At 42.6% G+C, this 27,507-nt stretch overlaps 1 protein-coding gene across 1 annotated transcript; it reads left to right on the forward strand.

Annotated features, from left to right (window-relative positions):
• On the forward strand, window positions 1–27,108 carry SLITRK2 (SLIT and NTRK like family member 2). The gene is made up of 5 exons (XM_082376091.1): window positions 1–311; window positions 4,083–4,136; window positions 4,231–4,397; window positions 4,623–18,087; window positions 21,972–27,108. Exon 4 carries the CDS (start codon window positions 4,666–4,668, stop codon window positions 7,201–7,203), a length of 2,538 nt encoding a protein of 845 aa, XP_082232217.1. The 5' UTR covers window positions 1–311; window positions 4,083–4,136; window positions 4,231–4,397; window positions 4,623–4,665; the 3' UTR covers window positions 7,204–18,087; window positions 21,972–27,108.
• The last annotated feature ends 399 nt before the right edge of the window (window positions 27,109–27,507 follow it).

Raw genomic sequence — 27,507 nt, forward strand, 5'->3', positions numbered from 1 at the left:
TGATCTGCGGGGTGATTGATAAGTGCGGGCGAGGGGCCGCCGGCCCGCCCTCCCCTCTCTTTCCTCCTCCCCGCTCCCGCCCTCCTCTCCTCCTCCCTCCCGGCTCCCTCCCTCCTTCCTGCCAGAAGCGCTGCCCGGCGGCGAGCCGCTCCAGTGGGGATCTGTCTGCCCTTGGGGGCGCCGCCCGCGCCCGCCCCCGAGCCCTCGCTCCCGGGCCGCGCCGGGCCGAGGCCGCGCAGCCTCCCGCGCCTCCCCGGGTCGCGGGTGCCGCGGGCACCTCCGGGGGAAGCTCCGGGCGGCGCGCTCGCCGGGTAAGTTCTGAGTACTCGGGGACGCCGCGGCGACGCGGCCGACTAGCCGGCTCCGCGCGGGCCCCTGTCTTTCGCGGCCACAGCCCCCGGCGGAGGGAACGGGCGTGGGCAGACGGCGCGATCCGCCGGGGATCGCGCGCGGGCGGCCGCCCCTGACCGCCGCCCCCGCTCCGGCTGTCCGGCCTCGGGACAGTCCGCGCGGGCGTGGTCCGGCTCCGGGCGTCGTGCGGCCCCACGGCCACCGCTCCCGACGAGGACGCGGCGCCCGGGCCCGGGGGAGGGGGCGGCGCGAGCGGCCGTCGCGGCGGTGTGGGGTGAGGGCAGGGCGAGCTGCGCGAGCGGTCGGTGCCTGGGACCCGGCCACGGGGGACTCGCCCGGCCCCTGGGTCGCCCGGAAGAGCCCTTCGGGAAGGGCTGGGCCGGGGGCTCCGGAGCGGGGGCCGAAGGCGGCGGCGGGCGGGCGGTGGAAGTCCCCTCCCCGGGCCGGCCGGGCTCCGTTAACCCCTCGCGGCCGGGGCGGAGGGGTACTGCCCGCCCGCCCTCACTCGCCGCGCCCGCTGGCGGCCCCGGAGACCCGAGCCCGGTTTCACTCGGGAAGATGCGAGTGAGACCAAGGCGACGGAGTTCGCGTTTCTACCTCCCTCGCCCCCGCGAGGACCGGGAGCGTTTGCCTTATTTTAGCGTCCGCCTCTGCCTCCCGCGGGCTCCGTGTTCACCCGGCACCGTTCCGCCGCCTTAGGAGCCCGCTCTCCCCGGCGCGGTGCCGCGGCCGCTCCTCCAGAGCCGCGGGGCCAGAGGAAACTTCCTTAAAGTGCTTTATCGGGGTGGAGGCTGATTTGTTCCCAATAACTGTGTTTGGGGAAACGGCTGCGGAAGCTCAGGGACAAGCGGGAGACGCAGGAGTGGTGGGAGGGTCCACCGACCCGCGTCGGCAGCTAACCGCGGGAGGGAGAGCTGCCGCCCCGCCGCGGGGTCCCCAGTGTCGTTACCCCAGCCCTCACCGCTGCGTTTCCCTCACCCCGTAGTATCAAGAATTTCAAGCGCCCCCTCATCTATCTACCCCCCCCCCCAAATTCGTAATAGGCTCTGTCCTCAAGGAGTATACAGAGTCATCAGTGTCTTGAAGGAAATTACGATATTTGAGAACTGAAACTCATATTTGGTATTTCACTTTCAAATACAATTTTTTTAAAAAGAACACATTTAAGTAAAACACCACCACTATTGAAGTTTAGGTAGATAGTTGTCTAATGCACAGTAAGCAGGAGTGAGGTTTTTTTTTTGAGAACTGCTGGCCTGGGACTCAGAACTTCTGGGTTCTGTTTCTAATTTTATAGATTCTTGAACTTAAGCAAGTCAGCACTTCCCCTGGTTGAGGAATGTCTTCATCTGTAAAATGAATCTGATTTCAAAGGTCTTGTCTAGCTCTCATGTTGGCGTCTACTTCAATGAAATATTAACCTAATTAATAAATGTTTGTTAAATGAATGACTGAATGAATAAACCATATCTCTCTAGGAACTATGTATATTTAATATTTGGAAATATGTAGAAACAAATGCCCCTTTGCTATGAAAGGGAGCTTAATTGTGCTCCCATTGCATCACCCCACTCGCATCTAATGATGCAATTGCCATGGAGGGTGGGAGACCATCGCAGGGCTGCCCCCTCCCCCTCCGTGGACAGTCCCTCTCCCGTTGCCCTTTGGCACAGGGAAGGGAAATTCGAGGGCCCGGAAGGAAAGGATGTTGCCCAAGGTGAAGCAAGAATTACTGGATGGGGAGGGGCTCTTGATGTCTGGCCCAAGGCTCTTCCCCAAAGGAAAAGCAGGGGGAAAGAAGAACGCCCATGACAAATTGCGGAGGAGAAGGCCAGAGCCACAGGTTGCTTTAGTGCCTAAGTTTATAAACCATGAGAGCCCTTCTTGGGGAGGAAAAAACTTGTATGGGTGGAACAATCCTAGGACCTGAGCTTCCCAGGGAAGGAGGAGGGGAGAAGCAGGGCGCTTTCTGTTCTCCGAAGGCTCAGCTTGCCTATGCGATTGCCCCTCTGCCACACTTGGCGCAGCAATGGGACCCTGTGTCGACTGCGGCAGGCGGGACCAAGAGGCGGGGAGAGCCAACAAAAGTGTCTGGCGGGACTGGCACATCGCTTGGTCGGTTCCTCTTCCCATTCTCTTTTCACCCCCTACTTTTGCTGCCTCATCTCCCCCATGCCCACCAGAGGCAGCCCCTGGCCCTTTCGGGCACCAGCAGACATTCCCATCTTGCAAATGGACTCCAACTGGGAGACTCCTGGGTCCAGGGGACCTTAAGATAATTAAGGAGAAATGAGATACCGAAGGCAAAAACCCAACACCTGGCCATTAATAATCCCGGGGAAAGGTTATCTGAATCCGATTAAATGTCAGAGCTGGGAGGGCCCTTATAAGTCCACCCCTTTTGCCCATGGGGGCGGGAAGATCCAGAAACAAGTGACACCTGGCAACAGAGCTGGATCCGAAGCCAGGTCTCCTGAGTCTCAGGCCAGGACTCCTTTCATTCCTCCTCTTTCTCAGGAGCCAGTCTTCCTGCATCTCCGCCTTCTGTTCCCTGGTTCCCTAACCCTGCAGTCTGGAGGGCTCAGCACCCTTTCCTGGGCGCCTACTCCCAGCTGAAGCTCACCCTGGCAGTGCCTGTCTGACACCCACTTCTCTTCTCCTTCTTCCTTCAGGCAAAAAGCACACGTTTAAACCTCATTATCTGGCTAAGTATAAACCTCAGGGGGAGAAGGGTTTTGTTGTTGTTTATCTCAGTCTACAAGCTAACGTTGAGCTGGCTTTCAGATTCCCGGCAAATATCTGGCCAGTCACCACCCAGAAAGTAATTCTCTCAGCACTGAAACAAAGCTCTGTATGTAAAGCATAAATCCCCCAGAAGAACTCCTCGCCCTCCCACACAGACACACCGGTGCACACACACCCCACTCTCCACACCAAGAGCATGTGAGCTAGGAGTTTGGCAGGCGGGCCCCAGTCCTATAGCAAAGAGACACATCTACAAACACACACCCCTTACTCGGAAGGATCTGGACCCCTGCTCGAGAATCTAGAATGAGACACCCCCGCGCGCGCACACACACACACACACACACACACACACACACGCACTGCCCCGCTGGAAGAGCCAGGAGGGAGGGGCGGGTGGAAGAAACCACTTGGAGGGGCCAGAGGCGTCCCGGCGGTGCCCGTCCTGGAGAACCCCCTCTCCAGGAGCTCCGCCATCCACTCGCCGCCCGCCGGGCTGGAGGTGGAGTAGTTCAGAAGCAACTGACGCAGCCGGGATTTGAGCTTTGCAAAGCCACTCGCAGGGAAGGGAAGCATCTGCCCTTCCCTCCCCCACTGCGCGCCCTCGATCCCCAGCCTGTCCCCTCCCCCCTCCCCCCGTGACGTCACCCCAGCCCTGTCCCGGGGAACCTGCAAAGCCTCTCAAATTCAAACTGCCGGGCGCACTGCTGCCACTGCCGCCGGATTGGAAGTGCGCGCCCAGTCTCGGTCGTCTCCGACGCCCGCCGACCCAGCCGGCAGGCTTCGCGACCTCCCTGCTCAGTCGAACCCCCGGGTCACCGTGGGCTCAGCTTCCCGCCGCTCCAACCCTCCTCTTCTTCTCCTGCCGCCTGCCGGATTCCTAATTTGTGCGCACCCCCCAGCAAAATTTAATCCACCGACAGAAAGCAGGGCATCCTTCCGTAAGCGGCGTCTCCTTTTACCTTGCTCTCCCTCTCTTTCCGAAGATGCTAAACTACCGGCGGGCTGCAGAGGAGAGGGGTCCCGTCTTCTCCTGATGTGTGAGTAACCCCCACCGCGCGCTGTCTTTGCTCTTCCACCCTCTCCCTTCCCCCGCCGCCAGTCCCCTGATTTTCCCACCCCCTTTTTGCGCAGTTAAAAAAAAAAGTAAAGCAATTTCTGCTGCGAGCCCAGGACGGGCTAGCCGCCCGAGATCTCTTCAAGATACCCCAGGGGAGGAGGAGGAGGAGATGGGCTGGATTTAGTAGGACAACTCGGTTACTAATGACTCCGCGGCTGGCTGCGACCCGCCGGGAAATCAGGTGCAAGCATGTGTGTTCCGGGACGCGTGTGTGGGTGGGCGGGGGGGGTGGGGAGGGGAGGAGAGCAGAAACCGCTTTGAAAAACGCAGTGATTTCATTCTGCCGTGCTGTCCACTCCCCGCATTCTTCCTCCGTCCCACTCCGCCCCCTCGCTTTGCCATTTTAATCAGGCTTCCGTGTTTCTTTCTCCCCCGCATCCCGCTCTCTCCCGCCCCCCTCCCCAAGGTTTGCCTGTAGGTACCTGAGCTGACACCGACGGTGCCTAAAGATGCTGAGCGGCGTTTGGTTCCTCAGTGTGTTAACCGTGGCCGGGATCTTACAGACCGAGAGTCGCAAAACTGCCAAAGACATTTGCAAGATCCGCTGCCTGTGCGAAGAGAAGGAAAACGTACTGAATATTAACTGCGAAAACAAAGGATTTACAACTGTCAGCCTGCTCCAGCCCCCCCAGTATCGAATCTATCAGCTTTTCCTCAATGGCAACCTCCTGACGAGACTGTACCCCAACGAGTTCGTCAATTACTCCAACGCGGTTACTCTCCACCTGGGTAACAACGGGCTGCAGGAGATCCGAACCGGGGCGTTCAGCGGCCTGAAAACCCTCAAGAGGCTGCACCTCAACAACAACAAGCTCGAAGTGCTGAGGGAGGACACCTTCCTGGGCCTCGAGAGCCTCGAGTACCTCCAGGCCGACTACAATTACATCAGTGCCATCGAGGCGGGGGCCTTCAGCAAACTGAACAAGCTCAAAGTGCTCATCCTGAATGACAACCTTCTGCTGTCTCTGCCCAGCAATGTGTTCCGCTTCGTCCTGCTGACCCACTTAGACCTGCGAGGGAACCGGCTGAAAGTGATGCCTTTCGCCGGCGTCCTCGAGCATATCGGAGGCATCATGGAGATTCAGCTGGAGGAAAACCCGTGGAATTGCACTTGTGACTTACTTCCTCTCAAGGCTTGGCTGGACACCATAACCGTTTTTGTGGGGGAGATTGTCTGTGAAACTCCCTTCAGATTGCATGGGAAAGATGTGACCCAGCTGACCAGGCAAGACCTCTGTCCCAGAAAAAGTACCGGTGACTCCGGTCAGAGGGGCGGCCACGCTGACACACATGTCCAAAGGCTGTCGCCTACAATGAATCCGGCTCTCAACCCAACCAGGGCTGCAAAAGCCAGCCGGCCACCCAAAATGAGAAATCGCCCAACTCCCCGGGTCACAGTGTCGAAAGACAGGCAGAGCTTTGGACCCATCATGGTGTACCAGACCAAGTCCCCGGTGCCCCTCACCTGCCCCAGTAGTTGTGTCTGCACCTCTCAGAGTTCAGACAATGGTTTAAATGTCAACTGCCAAGAAAGGAAGTTCACTAATATCTCCGACCTGCAGCCTAAACCTACCAGTCCAAAGAAACTCTACCTAACAGGGAACTATCTTCAAACTGTCTATAAGAATGACCTCTTAGAATACAGTTCTTTGGATCTCTTGCATTTAGGAAACAATAGGATTGCAGTCATTCAGGAAGGTGCCTTCACAAACCTGACCAGTTTACGCAGACTTTATCTAAATGGCAATTACCTTGAAGTGCTATATCCGGCTATGTTTGATGGACTGCAGAGCTTGCAGTATCTCTATTTAGAGTATAATGTCATTAAGGAAATTAAGCCGCTGACCTTCGATGCTTTGATTAACCTACAGCTACTGTTTCTGAATAACAACCTGCTGCGGTCCTTACCTGATAATATATTTGGGGGCACGGCCCTCACCAGGCTGAATCTGAGAAACAACCATTTTTCTCACCTGCCTGTGAAAGGGGTTCTGGATCAGCTTCCGGCTTTTATCCAGATAGATCTGCAAGAGAACCCGTGGGACTGCACCTGTGACATCATGGGACTAAAGGACTGGACAGAGCATGCCAACTCCCCTGTCATCATCAATGAGGTGACCTGTGAATCTCCCGCTAAGCACGCTGGGGAGATCCTGAAGTTTCTGGGCAGGGACGCTATTTGTCCAGACGGTCCAAACTTGTCAGACGGAACCATTTTGTCAATGAATCACAACACAGACACACCTCGCTCACTTAGTGTGTCTCCCAGTTCCTATCCTGAACTACACACTGAAGTTCCACTTTCCGTCTTAATTTTAGGATTGCTGGTTGTCTTTATCTTATCTGTCTGCTTTGGGGCTGGCCTATTCGTCTTTGTCCTGAAACGCCGAAAGGGAGTGCCAAGTGTTCCCAGGAGTGCCAACAACTTAGATGTAAGTTCCTTCCAGTTACAGTATGGGTCCTATAACACTGAGACTCAGGATAAAGCAGACGGCCACGTCTATAACTACATCCCCCCACCTGTGGGTCAGATGTGCCAAAACCCCATCTACATGCAGAAGGAAGGAGACCCAGTGGCCTATTACCGAAACCTGCAAGAATTCAGTTACAGCAACCTGGAGGAGAAGAAAGAAGAGCCAGCCACACTTGCTTACACTATAAGTGCCACCGAGTTGCTAGAAAAGCAATCCACCCCAAGAGAGCCCGAGCTGCTGTATCAGAATATCGCTGAGCGCGTCAAGGAGCTCCCCAGTGCAGGACTCGTCCACTATAACTTTTGTACCTTACCTAAAAGGCAGTTCGCCCCTTCGTATGAATCTCGACGCCAAAACCAAGACAGAATCAATAAAACCGTTTTATATGGAACTCCCAGGAAATGCTTTGTGGGGCAGTCAAAACCAGACCACCCTTTACTGCAAGCTAAGCCGCAATCAGAACCAGACTACCTCGAAGTTCTGGAAAAACAAACTGCAATCAGTCAGCTGTGAAGGGAAATCATTTACAACCCTCTGGCATCAAAGGATGCTGCTCCAAACTGTTGGAAACACTGCATTTGCTTTCGTGTGTGTTTGTGTTCTCCCTTTCCCAGCCTCAATGGGGGACTTTGAAGATGTTTGGGGGATGGGGTGAAGCAATGATACTGCTTTTTCAAGTTTTCCTTTAAATTATTTCTCTCTTGCTCTCCTCCCTCCCCCACCTTTTTTTTCCTTCTCTCCTTAGGAATCATCATTGAACATGACTGTTTCTACAATGCATTTTTTTTTCATATATTTTGTTTATGGTTTTGTTTCCTTTTTCTTCTTTTATTTTTCCAGTGTGGGAATGGGAAGAGGAGATTATAGTGAATGAAGAAAGAGTAAGCAAACTTTTCAAATGAAAATGGATATTTAGTGTATTTTGTAGAAGATCTCCAAAGATCTTTTGAGACTATAAATTCTTTTGTAAATAATGATATATGGTATTTCCGTCTTCAGTTACCAAGCATAGTCACTAGGCATCACTTCTTCGTGTTAAAGTGCCTTTGCACTTTAAGTACATTACTTAAATGTTGCTTTTAGCTTTGATAAATTGAACATATTTTAATGTGTTGTATTTTTAAAATTAAAAACACTGTAAAATAGATCGAAATGTCAGCTATATTAAGTCAACGTACAGTTTGCTTGAGTTATAGAAACCGGCCTGTCATCAAATGATTCTAGTTCTAGGACTTTATAGATTTAACTGTAAAATATTTCCTTTCCTTTGGGTTTGTTCTAAGTGATTTTATTTAAGTCAACTAAGGGGACTTAACAGTGGACTAGAGGTAATAAAATGCCTCAGTTGGGATTAGTAATTCATTAATAAAATATATTTAACACAATATCAGAGTGAATTGAACAATTAATGCCCTTCCGTAAATCATTATTTTACACTAACATGGTCAGTGTTTTAGATTATTTTCCTAATTAAGAGTACATTACACAACTTGTAATATATTTTTTCTGCATTAAATTAGATATTTTTATATATTTAAATGAGAGTCTGTGTTTCTAACTTTTTAATTGAAATTAGTATTTTTTCTGCCTATTGAAACATTTTCTATAAACACACACCAGTAGAGGCCGCCACACACCTCATTTAATAAAGACATATGAGCCATTACATACCTTGAAGGAAGACTTCAAAGGTGAGATTAAGACTTCCCAAGTAAGTTCTTTGCAAATTCAAGGCAGCAGAGACAAATGTATGCGTTAGTTTCTGTCTCTTTTAGGATTAAAGGTTAGACTCAGAATCCTTCTCAATGTTCACATTTTCAGAGAAAGCAGCGTTTTCCTCTTGAACTTATGGAAGCGTTAACAGGGTGCTATCAAATGATGTACTCTTTGCATCTCCAACCTGATTAATAAGTACCTAAACCAAGAAAGTAGGCATCCTTTTTTTCCTGCCTTCTTTAAGCAAGGGTTACTTGAATTTTTCCTTGTCAGCTTCAGCAAGCTTTTGGTTTTGGTCTTAGCATTAAAATGATTTTAACTAACCAAATCTACATAACATTTATGAAGCCTATTAGCCTGTAAATAATTTTTAGATGCAAATATTATTGTGTGATTTAAACAAACAGCCCTTCTTTACAAAAAAAATAGTTTTGTTTTGTCTATTGTAAATCCTTATGCAACTGGAATGGTGATCTGCATATAAAGTAGTCCAGCTTTTCAATTCCTTATTAAAGCAATTGATGGCGTCTGAAAGAAGCACACTGTTTCCTTTTCATAAATAGGTTACTGCACATAATAATCCTTTATTATCATGTGGAGATTGAAGTGGATCCTGATAACTTACTTTTAAAGCTTTAAAATGACTAATAGTTTATTATCTGTCACTATAAACAATTCATGAGATAGGCTTTCAATTAGAAATTACTTAAATCCAAATTATTTGGATTAATAACTACTGGTGCAAAATAGTTTTTATTTAACAATAGAAGGTATTTGTATATATATATATATACATATATATATACATATATATATATATGTAAAGTACATTCAGGAAAAAAATGCCTTTAATACCCTAAAATCTCTGAATAGCTACAGTGACAAGCTAACATGTTCATTCTTGATTAGAGATCATAATTCTTATTTAAATCCATTAGATTGAAGTTGAAAATGGTGGGCTGAAATGATCTACAGGAAAGTTAATGTACAGAGACTTTACATTTCATAGAAGAGGAGCAAGAGTATTTTACCAGTTGAACTTGGAGATAGCTTCTGGAAACCACCTCCTCTTATATATGTAAGAGTTTCAAAAATTCTCTCGTGGCTGCTCTCATTTGGTGCAATGATAAATACAGAATACAGAGGTAGGTATTTGGGGAAATGATTATGAAGGCAAATTAGTATACATATTCTATTAAGGTAGTTTTTTGGTTGACATTCTATCACTAGAACTACTGATGTGGTGATTCCACTTCAGTGTTCGTATTCTCCTGAAAATAAAGTCATTCCTGTAAAACACCATTATCCATAGAAAAACTAATTCATTAACTGTAAGCAGAGATAGCTTACTGTTCATTTAGTTACAAGACTCTAAAGAGGCCTCCTGGAAGAACTCAGATTCATAAACTCTTTTGCTTAATAACTATGGTTTAATTTTAGATTCTCATGCTTCTTAGATTTGTACTTTATTCTGTATTAGGTTTTAAGATGAAATCGTTTGAATGTGGTCCAGACTATTTCATTTAAAGGCATAATACACCATATACTGTGAAGCTTTACTTTTTAATACAATCACAAACACTTTAAGTTGATTAACTTATTAGCATCCCCACTGACTATATTGTTTTGCTTTACCCACTCAAGTGCTTTCAAACATATTTTACTTTAGGATTTTTATTTTTATCTCCTACAGCTGGATTTTGCTATTTCACTTTTATTTCACATGCAGCTTGTAATGGGTATGAGCATCAGCACAGTGAAATGGTTCCAGCCAACAGAATACGATCTCCCCTGGCCCTGCCTGGAACAGATCTATATGTCTGGCAAATGGTAATTTCCTTTGATTCTAGCTCTTAATTAGTTGCTTCCGCTGTTTCTGAATACACCTGTGTCTAAGTTTGTATTGAAACACTCAAAAGCACCACTTCTCAGTCTGGACACAATTGCCAAAAGTCTAACTTGGTTTTGGACTTTGGTCAACCTGTGTGCCTTGTTACTTCCCTCCAGCAGTTGGTGAGTAAGGAAATGACCCTTCAGTTTCCTCTGCTTTGTCCTCTGACCTCTAAGGTGGTTTAATTTTTTGAAATATTTCCATGTCATCAAGGGCTCAATGTTTTATGGATTTTACAGAAAGTGTATAATGAAAAAGAGGGAGGTTCTGTGATTTTTCAGACTCTGGAAATTCATTTTGATAGGACACATTCCAGAAACATCCTGGATTGGATGCTAGACTGAAGGAAGCCTTCCAGACAGTTCTCCTAATCCAGTCATTTCTTCATTCATTCAATAAGTATTTGAGTGCTTGCTTCCTAGGTGCCAGGCTTTGTGCTGTGTACTGAGGGGGCACAGAGATACAGTAGACAGGCTCTCTGCCCACCTCCTCACCACCACCCCCCACAGAGAGCTTAGTGCTAATAAAGGAGAACGTTATCTGAATGACAATCACCCAGAGTAAACAGTGGGAACAGCAGTGAAATGCAGGAAGTTGGGTTTTTAAAGGTGATTCTGTGCAATGAAGTATAAAACTGATATATCATGGGTTAGCTACTGTGTAACCACAATTAACATCTCTTTAGAGTTACACAGCTACAAAGGGAGAAAACCCACAAAAATAAAATAAAACAACTTTCTGCAGAAGAGGGCCCAATATTATGGCCTGAAGATAGCTATATACTTGTGCTATCTAACGATCTACATTGTAAAGGTGACTTCCCAAATTGTAAATACAAAAATCACAAACATACTTACATTTTCTGGAATATCCATGTTTTAGAGGCAATATTTACTTTCTATTTCAGTGGCTTAAAATATAACATTTTGGCTTAAGTGTCTTTTACAGAGACAATAAGACATTTACCTAAATCCTGAGAGAGAAAAATTAAGTACTGTATATAGGTGTACTTTGCTTCTCACAATGGTTGTGCAAAAAGTCCCGTGTAAATTGAAGTTTTGTAAGTTAAATTGTATTTTAAATGCATTAGGAGAGCTGCCAGTTAGAGGAAACTTGTGAATCCTTTTATAAAGCAGAAAACCATTTTATAAGACAAATAATCACTCTGTAATTTATCTGTTTTGTATGTTTGGAATTTCAATATTGACCTTGCTTAAAACGGAGCCCACCTGCCTAATAAGAGTGTGTTTTGCCAATGCTGCTTGTGCTACCGGTTTCTCGGTTGCTAAGGGCTTATACTTGAAAATCCTCTGCAGTTTCGTGTGGCTTGCGCTATGGGGCGAGTCTACGATGGCGCAGTAACATTCCAGAGCAGTCTGAGTAGCCAACCCATTTCAACTCCATTGAACACAGGACTCATGCTCAGCAGGGTCTCCTCTGTCAGACGTGGCCATGATTCGTTAGAGGGTAGAGTGACTCCCGTATTCACATCCTATAAAGCGCTTAGAGTCACAGGTTTTATAACAAATATATGGTATTATGTAAACATATTAAACTGCATGTGTGTTGGAATTTTTTAGCAGTATTTTAGCTTGAAAGTACTTGTACAAATACTGTTAGATTTAGTTGCAAATAATTGTTCTCAAGTTATTGGAATAAATGGCAAATGAAACGAGCTCTCGTGTAAATAGACTTCTGTGCCAAATAGTGACATTGTTTCAAAACATGAATGCCATATTTTGGGCTGTTAATAGGCAAAATGAAATATTGAAAATGTGGTCAAATGATATTATGTCTTATTGGATAAACTTTATACAGTTATTTTGTGCTGTAGTTAGCTTTCAGTTAATAAATAAATATTCACTAAAAATAAACATTTGAATTAGTTAGAAAAATTCTTTACACTCTTGAGAGGAATTAATGACAAACTACTACTGGAACCATCCTCTTTGCCTTGATATATATACTGTTCAAATGTTTACAAATTTAGGTCTTCTTTATATAATTTACATATTAAGGGTAAAATGTGCTTTTAAAAACATATTAATACTTTTCCATTAAGGCCCATTAGTATCAGCGTTAAAAAATTAAAACTAGAGAGAACAATAAAAACATTTCAAATAGAGCTGTCTCTCTAGGAATTGAAAGAAAGTTTGATTTCACACTCCCCCTACCACACACATCCACCCACACAAGAGCCAACTGTTTTTCATTATAAAATTCTATCTAATACAATAGGTGATCTAATAAATTTATATCTGTAAAATGAGAGAAAGATTGACATGCAAATCCAAGGAATAGAAATTATGAATCCATTAAAGAAGATGTTATTACTGTATTCCCAAAGACTAGAGTCAAAACAAATGAGAGGGAGAGAGATGCACTTGTTGCTATAACTGTGGTAATATTATAGCAAAGCGACTTATTTGGCTTTTGCATTGGTTGAACATCAGAATATATCTGCCAGGTATGCTCCATTCACAAATGTATAACGTAACAAAGGTTTTGAGGTTTGTGTGATGGACAAGAGGACTTGAAACAAATTATCCTCTCTTGAGTTTCTTAATTTGCTGTATGCACGATATATTCAGTTTATTCGTGTGGCCTTCAAAAGTTGGTAAAACAATTGGAAGTCTCATTCTAGAGTGTTTTATTGAAGAATGAGAGTTGGTGCTTAGCACACTAGATTATCTCATCCTTTACAAAGATGAGTGGAAGTGGAATGGGAATGAAAAGAATGTACAGCTCCCCATTCTGAACACATGTCATATAAGACATCAGCAAGTCATATGTGTCTGTTGATACTTGGAAAAAACCATCAAAATAGATGCTGTCATTACTGAATGGGGTCTGGAAATGCACCTGATCTGTGTTTCCCTGTGCAACCAGTATGTGATTAGTTATACATCATGTTTATTAATTTGATTTTTCAAATATTTTATGTTTGCTATCAACATTACCCTAAAAAGGAACATCTGAGCTAATTATCTGTCAGATCTGGTTACCTGGCATTTTTGGACATATTTGATCTTGACAGAATGTTGGCTACAACATGAAGTATAAGGTAATTTCTGGCTCACAAAGTGACTGTTGGGCAGACAGGAGAGGTGAATGGGGTCTGCTCTGGGTAATCCTTGGCCAAGTCCCTCACTCCTCAAGCCCCCTTTACCTTCACATCATTAACACCTGACATAATGATTTGGAACTTAATAACCCTCCAATAAATATTTCCATAATGAATAAATGAATAAGACTCTGGCTCTCATGTGAACACTGAAGAAGGGTGGAAAACTGAAGGATCTAAGTTCAAAGCGATTAGAATGGGTTCTTAGCTGTTCCAGGAAGTCCTAGACAAATATTTAGTTGGGCCATTTTCAGAGCTTATGAAGAACACACACACACACACACACACACACACACACTCCATGAGGATGGCAGAGAAGTTATGGTGACACACAGGCAAGATCCAAGTTTATTACATGCCTGAGGGCCCGATTTTAAGTGATACCTGAGTCTGTCTATTGAACCCAATGATCTCATTCTGGAGTTAAAGTAGCTTTACTGCTGAGTGCTGAGATTGCCTTGTTATTGGCTTTTGGAATCGGGAGACTTAGTTGAGAGAGAATACACTCCCTGACAAGCTTGAATGATGAATTCTTCCAGACCTTATCATTTAGTTCTTCCTAGGATCTGTGTATTTGGTTTGTTTCTTAAGTCTTCCAGATAGGAGAGAAATTCTTTGGGTTCAGACTACATTAAGTCATATTTCTGTCAGAACACAGTTGTGTCATAAAATCTGATTTATCCAAAATAAGAACTTATAGGTGGTGTTTCATAGCAAAGAGTCCCAGGATCTGCGGTTCTGATCTTCGTGCAGCTAAAAAGCTGTGAGGACAAGTCATGGTTCTCACTGGGGTCTCAGTTTTCCTCCCTGGGAACGGTGTTGGTCTGGATGAACTCAATGGACATGCTCTATGATTCTAGGCTATTTGGGGAGTGACTGCTACACACAAAATAAACAGCGCGTTGAGGCAATTATTCAGGAAATTCAAGCCTGAAAATCTCTTACCCTTCTCCTTTCTAGTGTCTAATTTGGACATAGCCATACTCATTTTATTTTTTACAGGATTCAAATGTACCATTTGTCTTGGGTTAATTTCTCTTCCTAAACTTGACTTTAAAAATGTTTAAGTCATTTTTCTTACTTCTTTGTAAATCACAACATTTTACTGCTTTTTGGGAGGGGAGGGAGGTGATGGGATTTTCATTTAGCTGTTTGGCAGGGGAATTTTCTATGGGGTTGATGAGTTTATTCCATGTGATAATTAGGAAAGTCAAACTATGAATTTATCTAGGAAGATCATATTATCACATTTCAGGGCACAAATCAGTTTTCCCATTTGGTTGTTCATCATCCCACCCTTTTAGCCAGCTCTGCCAAGTTTCTTATCATCCGGGAAACTGATGGACCCTTGGACAACTCAGCTGAGCTTCAGAAATTCAATGATTCATTCCAGTGAGCAAAGCTTTTAGCTGACAAGTGGTGTTTGGCCTCTTCCTGATCATAAAATTCAGCCATAGTTTTACTGCTGGGCCAATGAGTCTCTAGTTGGTCAAATGGATTTTAACTGGAAACAAAGAAATAAAGCCCTCAATCTTGTAATATTCAGCTGACATAATTTTTACAAGGGTAGAAAAGAGGAAAAAACATTCATTCAAAAACTTCCTCTGCTTTCCAGGTGTCTGTGGGGCTTATTAAAAATGCTAGTGAATGAAAGGAAAATCCAGCTACACTTTGCTTTGTGTTTTCTTCTTCCACGTTACAGAAGGTTGTGAAAAAGGAAATGTAGGCTATCCTTGTCGAAGCCATTATCTTAAAAAATTTAAAAACTAGGATGCCACTGAGATACTAAGGATTTAGAGTATAATTACATTTCAAATGTTTAACTTGAAATTTTGGAACAAAACCTATTTTATTTACTAAATAGATCTCTGAAAAGCAAGTACATTTTAAGCAATAATCTGGGTAATTTGAGAGCAGGGCTTGTTGAAGGAATCTTATTCTTTAAACTGGATTTATTCAGATTTTGTTTTGTGCAAATTCATCAGAAAGTTGTTCAGTTCTACTACTCAAACAGTTCAAATGTTCTGAAATTTAAAAAATAAGCTAATTATTCTGCTCTTACAGATTAAAGTGGGAGGAGGCTCTACCTGTGTTGATGTAGTTTGTTGTTTTCCACCTGGACTTTCTAAGTTTCTATATCCAAGGATGGATATTTGTACAAAGACAAGGTAACGTCTTACGAAGAGAGGGGTAAATAGATACTTTCTAGAATGATTTATAACAGAGGTCCAGGAAACGGGGAGTTTCACTAAATCTTCTTGCCTTGCCTTTTTGAAAGAAATCTTTCTTAAGCCTTGATCCCTGACCAGGAGACAAACATTTTCCTATGTGAGTAAGACTGTGGGTTTTACTGGGTTCTGCTTTGTTTTAGTCTTCAATCACACTGATTCTTTCGGATTTGCTGACAAAGGAGGATCTGAGAACAGTGCGGGGACCATTTCCCAGAGAACAAGGAGCCCTCGGATTTAGCCTCCATGTCTCTGCTAACTCTCCATGTGACACTGGACCAGTTCCTTCCCATCTCTGAGCCCCAGTTTCCTCATCTGAAAATGAAAGTAGTTAGACTTAGCCTTGCCAGTCAAGAAAACAATTGAATAAAAACAAGCTTACTACTGGGGAAACCTGAAATCCACTTCAATTCATAAAATGTAGTAAATCACTTGCAAACTTGACACGTTAACTATCATTAATAACAAATTATTTTCAACAATCCTCACACCTGTTCTGTGACACACCAGTGAAAACATTTGGACTACAGTCTCATGATTTTCTTTCCCTCATCTTTATTCCAGCTCCTAAACATTATAATTGTATAAATCCATTTACACAAAGAGTATGAGTAATTTCTGGTAGTCCTTATGTGGTAACAGATTGTCTCTAAAAATACGATTTATGGAGTGCTCATTGTGTGCTGAGCACTTGGGCAGAGGCTGTGCACATCTAAAACAAATCCACAAGTGTTCCTGAAGGCCCAGCATGTGCCCAGCGCTGGGACGAGACTGGGGTTGGGGGGAATGAAAAAATCGGCTCCTGTGTGTTGGGGAGACATAACATATACATCAGAAGTAAGACGTGGCTCCTGGCCTCAGGGAATATAAAACCAAGTTGGGAAGATGAGCTACTTATCCTTGAAAGGGATAGGAGAGGTCAGGGTCAGAAAAGAAAAAGATCAGTGCAGATTACACTGGAATTATCTGAGAAGGCTGCTGGGAGGAGGCAGGGCAGAAAACAAGAGCCTTGAATTGGGGAAAGTCTTGGGGAATCAGCAAGCTTGAAAATGTAAACACAGAAATAGGCCTGCAAAGAAAACAAACTTATGGGTACCAAGCAAGAAAGGGGGGCGGGGATAAATTGGGAGATTGGGATTGACACATAAACACTACTATATATAAAATTGATAACTAATAAGGACCTACTGTATAGCACAGGGAACTCTACTGAATATTCTATAATGGCCTATATGGGAAAACAATCTAAAAAAGATTGGATATATGTATATGTATAACTGAATCACTTTGCTGTACAACTGAAACTAACACAGTGTAAATCAACTATACTCCAATAAAAATTAATTAAAAAAAAAAAAAGACAATGTCATGGGAGAAAAATATTGCCCATATTGGCAGATGATATAACAATTTACTTTTTTTTTTTTAAATCTTAGTTGTACGAAAGAAACTCATAATCTAAGATGTTTGTTTTTTTTAAATTAATTTATTTATGGCTGTGTTGGGTCTTCGTTTGTGTGCGAGGGCTTTCTCTAGTTGCGGCAAGTGGGGGGCACTCTTCATCGCGGTGCGCGGGCCTCTTACTATCGCGGCCTCTCTTGTTGCGGAGCACAGGCTCCAGATGCGCAGGCTCAGTAGCTGTGGCTCACGGGCCCAGTTGCCCCGCGGCATGTGGGATCTTCCCAGACCAGGGCTCGAACCCGTGTCCCCTGCATTGGCAGGCAGACTCTCAACCATTGCGCCACCAGGGAAGCCCCAACAATTTACTTTGAAAATTCAAGAGAAGTAACAAATAATAAAAATTAGTTAAAAAGTTAAAAAAAAAAAGAAAGGAAGGAAGAAAGAAATAGGCCTGCGAAGAATAGTGAAGAGCATGGAAGGCTGTTTTGATGTACCTTTTGATGGCTTTGAAAGCCAGAGTAAGACATTTGGACTCAATTCCACAAATAATGGAACGTTCTTCAAGCAAAGTAAAAATTGTATCAATAGAACTGTTACTATTTGTATAGGGCCTTATAAAGTATTTCACATGCATTTCTATTAGCATCTGAGATGATTATATCTGGGTTACGATGACGAAACTGAGGTTTAGGGAGTTTTGGTACTTGCCCCGGTGACCCAGAGTGTAGGGAGAGGCCACCTATTTCAACAAGTTAGCACAGAGAAGTGTTCGCAAGCAGGCAGGCACTCTGGAGGCCACATGCTGAGAGTTGAAACCCAGCTTTGCCACTCACCAGCTGTGTGAACTTGGGCAAGTCACTTCACCTCTCTGGGCCTCAGTTTCCTCACCTGAAAGGAGACAATGATCATATTTTCCCTCACGGGGTGGTTATGAGAATCAGTCACTTAATATTTGCAAACTAAAATGTATTTGTTAAACAAAACAAAAGATGGCAAAGGTGTACTTTGAAACCAGTTCTGACTGACTTGAAACCCATGTCCAGTCCACACCATCACTGGGTCTCCCTGGATAAACAGAGGAGTGAGTCGTCTGGCAGAAAGAGTGATCTGAGCATTAGGGCAGGCAGAAGACTGTGGTCCAGGATGAGGGAAATGGGAGGAAGATGAAGCCAAGGGACCCTGCTCTTATGTTCAGCCGCAGACTGTCCACCACCTGGGAGTACAGACCGATGGTTTAGAGAGCCACATTTAGTAACATGTCTGTCTTTTATCTTCAGCAGATTCTTAGTTTAATAATATTTATATTCTTTAAGGGAAAAGCATAAGGCAAAATGGGTAAGGAAAAAAGGGCTGTTTCTTCATGAATTCTGAACGGAGAGGGGCTCAAAGGGCTTGGTTATGAGCAGAGAAACCTGAGGCCACCTGGGGAGGCATTTCAGGCTTCCCCGAGCTTCCCACAGGCTTCTGGGTGGGAGATCTGCACAGGGCTGGTACTCAAGCTTGGAAGTGTCTAGAAGTGTCCCACACTTGGCCTAATGCTCTGCTGCTCTGATGGCTCTTGAAATTATGAAGAAGTTTTGAACAAGAAACCCTACATTTTCACTTTTCACTGGGCCTCACAAGTGATGTCACCAGTCCGGGGTCTATGACACCAGAGACTTGCCGCAGACCGGCTGCAGAAAGCTAGAAGTTCTTGGCGGTGAGGGGTAAGGAACTGAAAAGCACCAGTATGGGATCAGAAGGGCCAAGACAACTGATGGTTGCAAGGCAAGTTTATTCAAAGAGCATGAATGTATATATAGGTTTAGTAAGGAACGAATATCAGACAATAAATCAGTAAACCTTGTATTTCCACATAATTCTGTCGCCACTATCTATGCGCCACTATCTATGCGTCAGCATGCCTTATGGGCCATTCTTTGGAGATACAGACTTCCCCCTCAGGGCAGCACGTCCTTCTTCTGGGGAACAACCAGGGGCTCTTAGATCCAGAGCAGGCACCTGGAACGAAACTGGCCGCAAGCCATTTTCCTTTTTTACGCTCAATACCGCAGCGTCAGGAGAGCATACCAAGAAAGAGACAAGCAGTTCTCCGGAAAGCAGAAAGCTGAATAAGCTTACAGCTTGGGGGCCACCACAGAGACTCAGTGAAGTTCCACCAATTCCTCCTGCCTAAGGCAGATCTATGAGTACCAGGACTTCTACCTTCTGAACAGCCTGCCCCGTCTCATCTTTCTGGCCAAGTGTCTCTCGTATGCCGTCTCACACTAAATGAAATTGTGGATGCTTCTCCTTTTAAACACATTTTATTTACATTTGACACAGTTTGTAGCTAATTCAGAAGGTGTTTGTGTGTGCGTGTGCATGTTTAAGATAAGTGAAAGTATCTGGGGCTAAAGCAGTGGCAGTGGTGGTTATCTCAATGGTGTACAGCTGGTGAGAGCAGTCAAATGATTTTGCAATGTGAGAAGAGCAATTTGGTTTTTGTAGGGCAGGTAAAAAAATGGCTTTGTATGATTTGGGTAGGCTTTGTGGGAAAGAAATTGTGTACTTTTTTAAACTCTCCATTTACCTCTGCCATCTAAGCTGTGATCACAAGAATAACTTCCAGTGAGCCCAGGTTTCATTCATCAACAGAACAGCCTTAAGAAGAAATGGAAAAGAAGAAACCAGAATTTTCTCCATTTAAGAACATAAAGAAACAGAAACATTTTGAGGGGAAGGGAACTAGGGAAATTTGACACTGTAAGTTAGACCAGAGCTGGGTATGATGAAAGCCTGATTCACGGGATCAGGATATTTCGACTGTAATTCTATTGCTTCGTTGTAAATGAAATTGTTCCAAAGCCTTTGAGGATTTCCATTAACTGGCACCCAGATAAATTTTCACAGTTATTCATAGCAAAACTCTTTAAATAGTAAATGAGAAAGGTCACATCATGACAGCATTGTACAAAAAAACCCTCCCCCGATGCCCATGCACAGATTTCTATCAAGCATTTGTCAGCCGCATAGGAGGAGCTCGGAGGCAAACCTCACAGCTGCCTCTGAAGCCCGGAACATTCGGAAGCCTGAGATGTTGGGCCACGTATGAGTCTTCTGTTTACATCTGATCCACAAACCATGGGTCTTTCTTGGAATGCAAATGAATGAGCCCTAAGGACAACAGTGCCTTTGATTGATGTATTTGGGCTTTCTGACCTGAAAATGCATCAATAATTGAAGGGCTGTGTGGGCATGGGTGTGACAGGAAAGTCCACACTGTATGTTGGGCTCAACACTTGGGGCTTACATTCTTCTTCTTCTATTTTTTTTTTAAATAAAAGCACTCACCACATTGCTCATTGATTCCTTGGGCTGACAAAATCTCAATAGTGTCAAGTAGTGCAGAGGCCCTGAGCCGAGAGGAGAGGCAGTCTCTGCTGTGGGGCTGGCTGCCTTGCTTCCTCAAGCATGGAAGTGTGGATTCAAGCACCACAAGCTTCTCTCCATGAGCTCTGGGAAGGGTCAGATGGCTACAGATTCAGAAAGCTTTGCTCTGCAACTGCTAAAAGTTGCTGAATCACAGTAGAGAGCTAGCCTGTGACTTAAAAATCTTCTGGCATTATTTGTTTTGTTTTAAGCTAATAACCTTAGTTAAGCTAATAACCTTAGTTATTATTAGCCAGTTACTGAATTCCATTCACGATTGTTATAAACAATCAAACCAAGTAAAGATCATACAAATAAATCTTATAGACTGATTTGGAAAATAAGTACAAAAGGTGTCTACTTGATGCCTAAATAGACAAATCAAGATTTCTTTACATTTGTTTTTGGTTATCCCTAGAATTGGTAGATTAAAAACTGTTGTGTGGCTTTCTGCACACATAATATCTCATACTGCTGATGGCTTTTTTTTCTATAAGTAATAATGACATCAAAATCTCCCCAAATCTGTTATCTACATTGGACAAAAATGGTCCTAAAACCTCTTTTGATCAAAAATGCATGATTCTATGGCTTACTTTACAAATTGTGTCATGATTAGAAATTATACTAAATAAACTTGTGAATTAAATTTTGGATGAAGAAATTTCCACAGTTTTGTAAATTGAACAAATAATTTTTACCTACAGCAAGCAATTTATTTTATTAATTTTTTCAACATCTTTATTGCAGTATAATTGCTTTACAATTGTGTGTTAGTTTCTGCTTTATAACAAAGTGAATCAACTATACATATACATATATCCCCATATCTCCTCCCTCTTGCGTCTCCCTCCCACCTTCCCTATCCCACCCCTCTAGGTGGTCACAAAGCACCGAGCTGATCTCCCTGTGCTATGCGGCTGCTTCCCACTAGCTACCTATTTTACATTTGGTAGTGTATATATGTCAATGCAACTCTCTCACTTCATCCCATCTTACACTTCCCCCTCCCTGTGCCCTCAAGTCCATTTTCTACGTCTGCATCTTTATTCCTTTCCTGCCCCTAGGTTCATCAGAACCATTTTGTTTTAGATTGCATATATATGTGTTAGCATACGGTATTTGTTTTCCTCTTTCTGACTTACTTCACTCTGTATGACAGACTCTAGGTCCATCCAGCTCACTACAAATAACTCAGTTTCATTTCTTCTTATGGCTGAGTAATATGTGCCACACCTTCCTTATCCATTCATCTGTCGATGGACACTTAGGTTGCTTCTATGTCCTGCCTATTGTAAATAGTGCTGCAATGAACACTGCGGTACATGACTATTTTGAATTATGGTTTTCTCAGGGTATATGCCCAGTAGTGGGTTTGCTGGGTCGTATGGTAGTTCTATTTTTAGTTTTTTGAGGAATCTCCATAGTGGCTCTATCAATTTACATTCCCACCAACAGTGCAAGAGGGTGCCCTTTTCTCCACACCTTCACCAGCATTTATTGTTTGTAGATTTTTTAATGATGGCCATTTTGACTGGTGTGAGGTGATACCTCATTGTAGTTTTGATTTGCATTTCTCTAATGATTAGTGATGTTGAGCATCCTTTCATGTGTTTGTTGGCAATCTGTATATCTTCTTTGGAGAAATATCTATTTAGGTCTTCTGCCCGTTTTTGGATTGGGTTGTTTGTTTTTTTGATATTGAGCTGCATGAGCTGCTTGTAAATTTTGGAGATTAATCCTTTGTCAGTTGCTTCATTTGCAAATATTTTCTGCCATTCTGAGGGTTGTCTTTTAGTCTTGTTTATGGTTTCCTTTGCTGTGCAAAAGCTTTTAAGTTTCATTAGGTCCCATTTGTTAATTTTTGTTTTTATTTCCATTTCTCTAGGAGGTGGGTCAAAAAGGACCTTGCTATGATTTATGTCATAGAGTGTTCTGCCTATGTTTTCCTCTAAGAGTTTGATAGTGTCTGGCCTTACATTTAGGTCTTTAATCCATTTTGAGTTTATTTTTGTGTATGGTGTTAGGGAGTGTTCTAATTTCATTCTTTTACATGTAGCTGTCCAGTTTTCTCAGCACCACTTATTGAAGAGGCTGTCTTTTCTCCAATGTATATTCTTGCCTGCTTTAACAAAAATAAGGAGATTATATGTGCATGGGTTTATCTCTGGGGTTTCTATCCTGTTCCATTGATTTATATTTCTGTTTTTGTGCCAGTACCATACTGTCTTGATTACTGTAGCTTTGTAGTATAGTCTGAAGTCCGGGAGCCTGATACCTCCAGCTCTGTTTTGCTTTCTCAAGATTGTTTTGACTATTCGGGGTGTTTTGTGTTTCCATACAAATTGTGGAACTTTTTGTTCTAGTTCTGTGAAAAATGCCATTGGTAGTTTGTTAGTGATTGCATTGAATCTGTAGATTGCTTTGGGTAGTATATTCATTTTCACAATGTTGATTCTTCCAATCCAAGAACATGATATATCTCTGCATCTGTTGGTATCATGTTTAATTACTTTCATCAGTGTTTTATAGTTTTCTGCATACAGGTCTTTTCTCTCCTTAGGTTGGTTTATTCCTAGGTGTTTTATTCTTTTTTTGCAATGGTTAATGTGAGTGTTTCCTTAATTTCTCTTTCAGATTTTTCATCCTTAGTGTATAGGAATGGAAGAGATTTCTGAGCATTACTTTTGTATCCTGCTACTTTACCAAATTCATTGATTAGCTCTAGTAGTTTTCTGGTAGCATCTTTAGGATTCTCTATGTATAGAATCATGTCATCTGCAAACAGTGACAGCCTTACTTCTTTTCTGATTTGGATTCCTTTTATTTCTTTTTCTTCTCTGATTGCTGTGGCTAAAACTTTCAAAACTATGTTGAATAACAGTGGTGAGAGTGGAAAACCTTCTCTTGTTCCTGATCTTAGAGGAAATGGTTTCAGTTTTTCACCATTGATAACTATATTGGCTGTGGGTTTGTCATATATGGCCTTTATTATGTTGAGGCAATTTCCCTCTATGCCCACTTTCTGGAGGGTTTTTATCATAAATGGGTGTTGGATATTGTTGAAAGCTTTTTTCTGCTTCTATTAAGATGATCATATGGTTTTTATCCTTCAATTTGTTAATACGGTTTATCACATTGATTGATTTGTGTATACTGAGGAATCCTTGCATTCCTGGGGTAAACCTCACTTGATCATGGTGTATGATCCTTTTAATGTGCTGTTGGATTCTGTTTGCTAGTATTTTGTTGAGGATTTTTGCATCTATGTTCATCAGTGATATTGGCCTGTAGTTTTCTTTTTTTGTGACATCTTTGTTTGGTTTTGGTATCAGTATGATGGTGGCCTTGGAGAATGACTTTGGGAGTGTTCCTCCCTCTGCTATATTTTGGAAGAGTTTGAGAAAGATAGGTGTTAGCTCTTCTCTAAATGTTTGATAGAATTTGCCTGTGAAGCCATCTGGTCCTGGGCTTTTGTTTGTTGGAATATTTTTAATCATAGTTTCAATTTCAGTGCTTGTGATTGGTCTGTTCATATTTTCTATTTCTTCCTGGTTTAGTCTCAGAAGGTTGTGCTTTTCTAAGAATTTGTCCATTTCTTCCAGGTTGTCTATTTTATTGCCATAGAGTTGCTTGTGGTAATCTCTCATGATCCTATGTGTTTCTGCAGGGTCAGTTGTTACTTCTCCTTTTTCACTTGTAATTTTATTGATTTGCATCTTCTCCCTTTTTTTCTTGATGAGTCTGGCTAATGGTTTATCAATTTTGTTTATCTTCTCAAAGAACCAGCTTTTAGTTTTATTGACCTGTGCTATCATTTCCTTCCTTTCTTTTTCATTTATTTCTGATCTGATCTTTCTGATTTCTTTCCTTCTGCTAACTCTGGGGATTTTTGTTCTTCTTTCTCTAATTGCTTTAGGTGCAAGGTTAGGTTGTTTATTCGAGAGGTTTCCTGTTTCTTGATGTAGGCTTGTATTGCTATAAACTTCCCTCTTAGAACTGCTTTTGCTGCATCCTATAGGTTTTGGGTCGTCGTGTCTCCATTGTCATTTGTTTCTAGGTATTTTTTGATTTCTCCTTTGGTTTCTTCAGTGATCACTTCGTTATTAAGTAGTGAATTGTGTAGCCTCCATGTATTTATATTTTTTCAGATCTTTTCCTGTAATTGATATCTAGTCTCATAGCGTTGTGGTCGGAAAAGATACTTGATATGATTTCAATTTTCTTAAATTTACCAAGGCTTGATTTGTGACCCAAGATATGATCTATCCTGGAGAATGTTCCATGAACACTTGAGAAAAATGTGTATCCTGTTGTTTTTGGGTGGAATGTCCTATAAATATCAATTAAGTCCATCTTGCTTAATGTATCATCTAAAGCTTGTGTTTCCTTATTTATTTTCATTTTGGATGATCAGTCCATTGGTGAAAGTGGGGTGTTAAAGTCCGCTACTATGATTGTGTTACTGTCGGTTTCCCCTTTTATGGCTGTTAGTATTTGCCTTATGTATTGAGGTGCTCCTATGTTGGGTGCATAAATATTTACAATTGTTATATCTTCTTCTTGGATTGATCCCTTGATCATTATGTAGGGTCCTTCTTTGCCTCTTGTAATAGTCTTTGTTTTAAAATCTATTTTGTCTGATATGAGAATTGCTACTCCAGCTTTCTTTTGATTTCCATTTGCATGGAATATCTTTTTTAATCCCCTCACTTTCAGTCTATATGTGTCCCTAGGTCTGAAGGGAGTCTCTTGTAGACAGCATATATACGGGTCTTGTTTTTGTATCCATTCAGCCAGTCTATGTCCTTTGGTTGGACCATGTAATCCATTTACATTTAAGGTAATTATCGATATGTATGTTCCTATTACCATTTTTTAAATTGTTTTGGGTTTGTTATTGTAGGTCTTTTCCTTCTCTTGTGTTTCCTGCCTAGAGAAGTTCCTTTAGCATTTGTTGTAAAGCTGGTTTGGTGGTGCTGAATTCTCTTAGCTTTTGCTTGTCTGTAAAGGTTTTAATTTCTCCGTCAAATATGAATGAGATCCTTGCTGGGTAGAGTAATCTTGGTTGTAGGTTTTTCCCTTTCATCACTTTAAATATGTCCTGCCCCTCCCTTGTGGCTTGCAGAGTTTCTGCTGAAAGATCAGCTGTTAACCTTATGCAGATTCCCTTGTATGTTATTCGTTGTCTTTCCCTTGCTGCTTTTAATATTTTTTCTTTGTATTTAATTTTTGATAGTTTGATTAATATGTGTCTTGGCGTGTTTCCCCTTGGATTTATCCTGTATGGGATTCTCTGTGCTTCCTGGACTTGATTAACTATTTCCTTTCCCATGTTAGGGAAGTTTTCAACTGCAATCTTTTCAAATATTTTCTCAGTCCCTTTCTTTTTCTCTTCTTCTTCTGGAACCCCTATAATTCGAATGTTGGTGCATTTAGTGTTGTCCCAGAGGTCTCCGAGACTGTCCTCAATTCTTTTCATTCTTTTTTCTTTATTCTGCTCTGCAGTAGTTATTTCCACTATTTTATCTTCCAGGACACTTATCCGTTCTTCTGCCTCAGTTATTCTGCTATTGATTCCTTCTAGAGTATTTTTAATTTCATTTATTGTGTTATTCATCATTGTTTGTTTGCTCTTTAGTTCTAGGTCCTTGTTAAACTTTTCTTGTATTTTCTCCATTCTATTTCCAAGATTTTGGATCATCTTTACTATCATTATTCTGAATTCTTTTTCAGGTAGACTGCCTATTTCCTCTTCATTTGTTAGGTCTGGTGCGTTTTTACCTTGCTCTTTCATCTGCTGTGTGTTTCTCTGTCTTCTCATTTTGCTTAACTTACTTTGTTTGGGGTCTTCTTTTCGCAGGCTGCAGGTTTGTAGTTCCCATTGTTTTTGGTGCCTGCCCCTAGTGGCTAAGGTTGGTTCAGTGGTTTGTGTAGGCTTCCTGGTGGAAAGGACTAGTGCTTCTGTTCTGGTGGATGAGACTGTATCTTGTCTTTCTGGTGGGCAGGACTTCATCCGGTGGTGTGTTTTGGGGTGTTCATGACCTTATTATGATTTTAGGCAGCCCCTCTGCTAATGGGTGGGGTTGTGTTCTTGTCTTGCTAGTTGTGTGACATAGGTTGCCAAGGAGTGAAGCTTGCTGGTCATTGAGTGGAGCTCAGTATTAGCACTGAGATGGAGATCTCTGGGAGAGCTCTTGCTGATTGGTATTACGTGAGACCAGGAGGTCTCTTGTGGACCAATGTCCTGAACTCTGGCCTCCCACCTCAGAGGCACAGGCTTGACACCCATCCGGAGCACCAAGGCCCTGTCAGCCACACAGCTCAGAAGAAAAGGGAGAAAAAAGAAGGAAAGATAGAAAGAGGGAAATAATATATAATAAAATATAATAAAATTATTAAAATAAAAAATGAAAAATAATTATTAAAAATAAAGTAATTTAAAACATAATAAAAAAAGAGAAAAAAAAAGAAAGAAAGTAGGAAGAGAGCAACAAAACCATGAAACAAATCCACAAATGATAACAAGCGCTAAACACTATACTAAAAAAACAAAACAAAAAAAACCGACAGGCCGAACCCTAGGACAAATGGTAAAAACAAAGCTATACAGACAAAATCACACAAAGAAGCATACACATACACACTCACAAAAAGAGAAAAAGGAACAGTATATATATATATATATCTTTTGGGAAGTGTGAGGTATTCTGCCAGCGTTCAGTAGGTGTTTTGTAGGCGTTGTTCCACATGTAGTTGCGTTTCTGATGTATTTTTTGGGGAGGAAGGTGATCTCTATGTCTTACTCCTCTGCCATCGTGAAGGTCTCATCCAGCAATTTATTTTTTAAACCATACTACCACGTTTGTAAATTCACCTGATCTTCATAAAAATTTGAAAATCAAGAACAATTAATATGAAAGTATTTCCTTTTCACTCTTTAGAGACCAGAAATCTGGACGAAAGAAGTTGACCTTTTTTTTTCATCTGGTAAACACTGGCAAGAGCGAGTAGAGGGAGAGGACAGAAATATGGGTTATCACCTT

This window comes from Balaenoptera borealis (genome assembly GCF_965194805.1).
Source record: "Balaenoptera borealis genome assembly, chromosome: X".
Classification (NCBI taxonomy): Eukaryota; Metazoa; Chordata; class Mammalia; order Artiodactyla; family Balaenopteridae; genus Balaenoptera; species Balaenoptera borealis.

Excerpts from the sequence above, each read along its gene's own strand:
- SLITRK2 (XM_082376091.1), top strand. The coding sequence starts at position 4,666 with ATGCTGAGCGGCGTTTGGTTCCTCAGTGTGTTAACCGTGGCCGGGATC.